The following is an 8,185-nucleotide window of genomic DNA, read 5'->3' as shown; positions in this document are numbered from 1 at the left end:
ACAGCCTTGGAAACCCTATGGAGCTGCTCTACTTATAGGGTCGCTATAAAAATCGGTTCGATTTTACTGGAGAATTATTTTATATTTGTCATTAACTACTTAATACAAAAACAACAAACCTGTTATAACCCTGCCCAAACATACTTAAATATTATTACTTAACTAAAATTGTGGAATTAAAGCATTCACCTTTGTCAACAGAAATTTGAAGATTAACTGAAGTAATAATTTGTTTACAGGCCAATGAATATGATAATCATTCCCCTTCTCTCTCCTCTTCACATAACAAAGCCATATTTTTCATGTCAGTTTACACTCAAGTTGTTCGTCCCTTTGGCATTTTCTTTCATATTTATACTACTTACTTGTGCCTTATTCTTTGATTATTCATAGGCTTTGTAGCTCTTTGGGACTCTATGACTGAGACATAGATCTGGATCTCTGAGTTGTGATATTAGCTCTGGTGCTGTCTCTGTTGAGTGCCATGACCTTTTGTAACCTACAGAGCTTCTCTGATATTCTAATTCTTCATATATATAATGAAGATCCTAATCTAGTTCATCTGAATCTAACATGACCACTAGCTCTAAAACTACATGATGGGCTATTTACCCTTCAAGGAATTTGATTATTTATATTAACAAAAATATGCATAGAAATAATGAAAGTGATGGATATACTGAAGTTATTCTATAAAATATTTTAATTCTGAATTTAACAAAAACCTTTAGAGATCTTTAATTTACTTGAACAAAAACATCAATTCATATACTGTTTCACATATTTAAACATAAAAATCATAATCATATATGTTCTGTCGGTTAGTTAGGTCAAACGAGATAGTAAGGTTTACCCCAACATCCACAGGGAATGATTTCAGGACTATACATCTCCTTTGTATCTCTCGAAGGTTAATTGGTGGGTTGGGACCTATGGTCCCTGTGGTGTTCCCACTATAAACAAGTCATATGTTAAATCTAGACACCTTATCACTGTTGGGAGCCCTATTCCTCTATATTATATTTCAGATCTTGGACTTAATCTTTATAGCATATGGTCACTCTATCGGTGTCATTCTTGTGACCCTGAATATGCAACAATACAAAGAAAACAGGCTGTGAACCCAAACGCCTACATATTATTAAGGGGAATCTGCTCCCTTTTCTCCCTCATTTGGCAGTTTCCCATTAATTTTCCTAATCCATTTTTGCTATTTAGATTACCCCAGATTTACCATTGGAATCACACAAAAAACACTAAACCAGAAAAAAAAAAAATCCAAGAAGAGGCTGGATTGCACACAATATCAGGTATTCCAAAAAACATTTTACAGCAGTGTAATTTTTTTTTTAATGTGTTTAAAACAGTAATCACACTACCTTGTCTGAGTGTCAAAATTATAGCTATTGTGGGAAAAAGCGAGTTGGACTAATATTTGCATTCGATTGCAGCCAAACATTTCTATAGAATTTAAATATATCCCTAAGCTTGATCTTTATCAAAATTTAGATTGCAGTAAAAATTTTTAATAGAATTTGTATTAAAGGTTCTAATAGGATTTAAACATGTCCCTAAACTTTACCCATCTCAACTTCTATGCTCATTACCATGTAGATGTATGAAGCATTGAAATGTAATTGTCTCTTCCAAAGTTTGTCAAAATACCCTGACAAGGTAGTTTTTTATCAAGTAAGTTGTACCATAGTGATCCTTAATCTCTTTAATTCAGTGTTGCAAATCATCTTTTTTTAAAAAATATATTCTTCTTCAGCAGGGTACTCTATATTAAAAAGGGAAAAATATTCTTCTTGCTTCTAGTTTACAATCTATTGTTTGTTAATATAGCCATGGAAAGAGGTAAAATTCCTTACAGGAAAACAAGTTTCAAAAATATAACAAAATAAGGCAAAAACCACAAGCCTGACACAGGAAGATGATTATTTGTGTTTAGAGTATAGAGTAACAGTTAATCAAATAAGTAAAAAATAATTTTATCAATGGGAACATTGGAATAGGAAATTCCATGGTAAAAAATAGTCATGAACAGCAGCATGCTAACGTAAACTGGAAATTTGAAATCTGGTTTAATGTAAACTGAACATTTGTAGTTACTCATAATTGTGTTCTTGATTCAAAAAAGCCAAAACTCACCCAGAAGCTCAGGAAATATTCAATGTCAAGACACTGAATGAAAAAAAAAGGCACAGATTTCAGACATGTTGGAAGTCTAAAATTTTCTTCTTTGATATATTTTGTTATAGTATATTTTGACATAAAGAAAAATATATGTTAATATAGTGCTCATGATATCCCAGATTCTACTTCAAAAAATTATTCCTATGTTGATATATTTATTTCAGGTCTTCAAAATACATTATATGTACGTCGAAACCATCTCTGGAACACCCTCTGTGAGATACCCTCCCTTCAGTGTCTCAGAGAACGAGTACTTCTCCTCTAGTTGGTGTGTATTCTGCCTCTGTATTTATTAATTTTATTTCAGATATATGAGTCCAAATTTAACACTTAGCAGTGTGGGTTTTAATACATCGTATCACATTGATAATTTTGTTACCTTTTTCCCTGAACTTTATTTGTTGAATTTTTTTCCTAATAAATTGATATGTGGATTATTTATGTATCCATTTTTCTATAGATAAGTATACAGACTTCTCCCCTAGTTTTCACGGTTTATAATAGTGGGTTTTTTGTTGTCGTTTTGTTTTTTTTTAATGTGGTACAACATGTGTCCTTGTGTATTCTCCCTGGGCATACTCCTTGAGGGGGAAGTGTTAAGTAGAAGTAGAATTTTATGAGATTGTACTGAATTCCTTCTCAAAGGAGTTGTACTAATTTGCTATCTCATGTTTATTTTTCCTTCTTCATTTTTTTAATTCATTCAACAAATATGAATGAGTTTTTGTTATGTGTCAGGCAAAAAGCTAATGTTAGAGAACAATACAGAAAAAAATAGACACGTTTTGCCTTCTTAGTACAGGAAAACAAACCAATAAAGAGTAAATAATATATATATATATATAGTATGTTAGATGATATACAAAGATAAAATAAAACAAGGAAGGAGGCAAATAATATTGGTAATACGGTTCTGCAATATTAAATAAAATGGTGGGTCAGTCAGAATGGATCCGTTTATACTGCAATAAAAAAAACAGCCCTCACATCTTGGTGGCTGCATGAAAATAAAGAAATAAGCCAGTGTTTATTTCCTGATCACCTTGTGCTTCTGGCAGGGGTACTGAAGCTCTACTTATCCTAATCCCTTTGAGATCAAGGATGATGGAGCACTGTGTTGCCTATAATGGTAGTTTATTTCTCTTCATCTGTTTATATTTATAGTTACAGAAGAACTTAGTAAAACTCCTGGTTGATGTATAAAGCATCTGCAACTTTGTGAGTTTGTGATCCATGATGATGAACTTAGATACACAGTTCGGAAATAATTATACATTGTTTTTCCTGTGAATTTACAATGGGATTTTAAATCTTCCAGTTGGCATGAAGAAGGGACTTGAACTACAGATATAATCCTACCCTCAATAGTTAATATAGTTGATAACACTATATAATGTACCTCAAGCTATCACTGGCTGATACAGAGTGGCAGTGACAAATAGAGTTCAAATATAGAATGTATGAGGGAAAAAAGAAGATTCTAGATTGACCCTGGGTTCAAGTTCCGATTATGGTATTTATGTTCTGCATGGTTCTATCTTTCTGATATTCAGACACATTTTTACAAAGAGTGAGAGTTTTCTTAATAAGTATGAAATATGGAAATATGCTTTACAAACTGAAAAAAATGAAACTGCTTAAAAATGTATAATTTCCTCATGACAAAGATGGGTCTTGAATTTCGATAGCTGCACCACCTAAATGACAATCACATTTGATTCCCATGTGTATGTATGTTGAGTGGAAAATTACAATGTAATTGACAAGAACATATGGAAAAAAACAACAAAAATGGTGGATTTTGAGAGAATCTTGAAGAAAGTAGGAGCTCCAGGGAAGAGTGTAGGACATAGGAATAACAAGGAAAATTGAAAATTGCTCTTTAGTTTCCCAATTCTGTTATTTTTATGCTAGTTCAAAAGTGCAAAAGAATGTAAAAACAGGAACTGATCTCCATTTCCTAACTTGAAGAAACAAATGATCTAACTTTCCTACGATATTTAACAAATAATCTACATTCCCATGAATTTAAACCCTGTTATCTTTGTCTTTTTTTTTTTTTTGTCTTTGTCTTAGAATGGTGAAAGTAGTTGGTGATTTCAAAGTCCGGTTTGATAAAATATAATACTGAAATTTGTTAAAGGTGATAATGGAGTTAATTTGGAGATATTATAGATAGAAGATGTTTTAGATTTCATTGGACTTCCAAGTTTCCAGACAACTTCCGTTGTGATGTTAATACTACTACCAATATTAATACTAACATGTTGGTGTTCTGCTACTTAGGACTTGTGATGATCTACTGTGCCCAAAAGTGGAGTGGAAGCTTTAGTGAATTCCTTAATTTACATCCACATTGTGTTATGTATTCCATGTTCAATACTTTATTTAGTCTTTTTAACCATTCTGTGAGGAGAGGCTTATTAATACTCAGTTACAGAGGGACAAATATCACTTAAAGAGTTTAAATTCACAACATTTTTTTCAGTTCCTAAGAGATATACAGAAACCCTGGTGGCGTAGTGGTCAAGTGCTACAGCTGCCAACCAAAGGGTTGGCAGTTTGAATCCACCAGGCACTCCTTGGAAACTCTATGGGGCAGTTCTACTCTGTCCTATAGGGTTGCTATGAGTCAGGATCAACTCGACGGCACTGGGTTAAGAGATACACCATCCAAGCCTGTTTGATATTTGATCCTAGACTTCTACCTCCAAATATACTATCTAAGACTTGCTATTATGATTCCAGAAAAGTTCAGTCCTACTTTTGGAGCAATAGCTCAAAACACAAGTCTTATTTAAAAAGGTTAGGAAAACCATGTATATATGAAAGATTTAAAAAACAATGATAGCCATTTTTTTCTCCCAGGTGAAAACTATAAGCTGAACCATGCACTCAAGGAATCACACTTCAGAGAATGAAACCTCAAGCACCTATTTCATCCTTAAGGGGCTCTTTGACCAAAGTGAATATGCAGTTTTCCTCTACACCTTAACCTTTGTCTTTTTCTTAATGGCTTTAACTGGGAACACCCTTCTCATCCTCCTGATCCACAGGGAGCCCCGTCTCCATACACCCATGTACTTCTTCATCAGCCAGCTCTCTCTCATAGACCTCATGTACATATGTGCGACAGTCCCCAAGATGCTCGTGGACCAGGTTACTGGAGATAATACAATTTCCCACTTAGGTTGTGGGGTCCAGATGTTCTCCTATCTCACCCTCGCTGGAGCTGAGGTTTTCCCCCTAAGTGCCATGGCCTATGACCGATATGCTGCCATTTGCAGACCTCTCCATTACCCACTGCTCATGAACCAGAGAATCTGCCATCTCTTCATGTCTGGATGCTGGTTCCTGGGAATGTTTGATGGTTTGTTGCTCACCCCAATGACCATGAGGTTACCTTTTTGTCAGTTCAGAAGAATCATGAACTTTTTCTGTGAGGCCCCTGCCCTGCTGAAACTCTCCTGCTCTGATATCTCCCTCTATGAGATGTTCATGTACCTGTGCTGTGTCCTCATGCTCCTCATCCCCACCATGGTTATATCTAGCTCATATGCTCTAATCCTGTGCCTCATCCACAGCATAAATTCAGCAGAAGGCTGCAGAAAGGCCTTTGCCACCCGCTCCTCCCACATAGTGGTAGTGCTGCTCTTTTTTGGTGCTAGCATATATACCTATATGCTCCCCAGATCCTACCACACAGGTGAGCAGGACATGACAGTGTCTGCTTTTTACACCATACTCACTCCTGTGCTGAACCCCCTCATTTACAGCTTCCAGAACAAAGATGTCACAGGTGCCCTGAGGAATTTGATAAGATCAAGGATGAGATTAAGAAAAGTTTTAAATGTGAAAACCTAGGAATAGCCATCTCCTGCTTCCCCTTCCTTCTTTACTCCCACCCCCCTTCTGTCATTTAGTTCTTTTCTCTGGTTCTTGGGTCCCAATATAAAATCCCATAAGATCTTTCCTTCCTCTCATTCAGGAGGTACATCTCTTTTACACTGCTTACTCATCCTGAGTAATCTATTTATATTTAAGTTCCTTACAGTCCATCGATTGTGATGCAATAGCTGATGTAAGGAAAACCATAGCAAGTACCTTGTATATTATCACTTGACCAACCTCATTGAACATTTTAGTTTGAGATTTGGGGAATCAATGCTTTAACCCTAAAATTGGATCACTGTAAACCATACGGGACAGTTCTAATCTGTCCTATAGGGTCACTATGAGTTGGAATTGACTCAAAGGCAATGTTTTTTGTTTTTTGGTTTTAAAGAGTCCTGGAGGGAAGTTGGCTATTCCCTAGTTTTGCAGATTCCCTTAAGTCATAGTTCACTTGTGCCAGCCACTGCATGGAATGCTACCATTGCATCTTCACTAAGTGTATCTACACACACTTTTTCCCAGTGTTGAAAGTTAGTTTCATAGATAAATACTAATTTTTTTCATAGTATTTGGCCATGAAAAATATTCAGATGAATACCAATCCACATTAAAGTTAGATAGAGTTAAAAAGTTCCCTTAAATTTGCAGATTTTAAGGGCACAGATAGAAGGGTTTGCATATTTACTATTATTTAGTCTTTAACTAAAATACAAAGGCCCTGGGAACAAGTGAAGATTTAGGAAATCTTAATCTCAGTCTTTAACTTCTGGAACTGAGAAAACCAACAAAATGGTTTTAGATGTCACCAAACTTTATTTCTTCTAATATATATCACGTTCAAATCTAACAGTAGCACCAAATTATTATTAAATTCATGAGCCAAATTATTAATGATTGTAGTGTTTCTGGCATGCAGTAAATAAGAAAAAAAAATTCACTTAAATGGAAAAGTCCCAAAATTATTGTTACCACCACTTGACACAGAACCCTCAACTACTATCAAGAAATAGAACCCAGTTATTCCTATGACTGATACATTTTTAATTTACAGACAAGTACTTTTCTATCACCTAAGATGAATACATTGGTTTCTAAACTGATTCCTGCAGTAGGTAAAAGGAATTTGTCTGAATTTCAAAGTTAAGCAAAAAGCAACATCTGAGAATAGAAAAACAATAGAAATAATCAACAAAACCAAAAGATGGTTCTTTGAAAGGATCAACAAAATCAGCAAACTTTTGGCAAAATTGACAAAATAACAACAGAAGAGGATGGAAAAATCCAAATAAGAAATGAAATTGGGAGTACAACAGACCCAACGGAAGTAAAAGATATTATAACAGAGTCCTATGAAAAGCTATACTCCAAAAAATTTGAAAACCTAGAGGAAAGGGACAAATATCTAGACATACTACCTATCTAAACTAACACAAACTGAAGTAGAAAATCTGAACAGGCTCATAAAAAGAGAAGAGACTGAAAAGGCATTTAAAAAAAACAAAAAACACAATAAAAAAAGTTCTTGGTCCAAATGGCTTCAAGGAGATTTTTTACCAAACATTCAGAGAAAAACTTACTCCAATACTACCCAAACTATTTCAGAACCTAGAAAAGGAAGAGATACTTCCAAATTCATTCTGTGCAGCCAGCATAACCCTGATACCAAAACCAGGCAAAGTAACACACAAAAAAGAAAATTACAAACCGTTATCTCTCAAGAATATAGATGCAAAAATTCTCAACAAAATGTAACCAATAGAATTCAGCAACATACTTTAAAAAAAATGCATGCCAATCAAGTGGGATTTATACCAGGCATGCAAGAATGGCTCAATATTAGAAAATCAATCAACGTAATCCACCACATAAGTAAATCAAAAGAAAAGAATCACATAATCATCTCAATGTATGCAGAAAAATGCATTTGACAAAATTCAACACTCCTTCCTGATAAAACCTCTCAATAGAATAAGAATAGAAGGGAAATTCTTCAGCTTAATAAAGGGCATCTTTTTTTTCTTTTCTTTTTTTTTCAGTTTTATGCAAAACCAACACACAACATCATTCTCAACAAAAAGAGTCTGAAAACATTCCC

The 8,185-nt window shown here is 34.5% G+C and overlaps 1 protein-coding gene across 1 annotated transcript; it reads left to right on the top strand.

The window, feature by feature from the left end:
* The first annotated feature begins 4,955 nt into the window (after window positions 1-4,955).
* Window positions 4,956-6,423, top strand: LOC100662712 (olfactory receptor 2T3-like). Its single transcript, XM_003404956.3, has one exon. It carries the CDS (start codon window positions 5,086-5,088, stop codon window positions 6,058-6,060), a length of 975 nt encoding a protein of 324 aa, XP_003405004.2. The 5' UTR covers window positions 4,956-5,085; the 3' UTR covers window positions 6,061-6,423.
* Window positions 6,424-8,185: the final 1,762 nt, after the last annotated feature.

Source organism: Loxodonta africana, chromosome 2 (assembly GCF_030014295.1).
Source record: "Loxodonta africana isolate mLoxAfr1 chromosome 2, mLoxAfr1.hap2, whole genome shotgun sequence".
NCBI classification, from domain to species: Eukaryota; Metazoa; Chordata; class Mammalia; order Proboscidea; family Elephantidae; genus Loxodonta; species Loxodonta africana.
Note: the sequence above shows the minus strand (reverse complement) of the source record. Positions and strands in the feature narration are given on the sequence as shown.

Coding starts and splice junctions, on each gene's coding strand:
- LOC100662712 (XM_003404956.3), top strand. CDS start 5,086: ATGCACTCAAGGAATCACACTTCAGAGAATGAAACCTCAAGCACCTAT.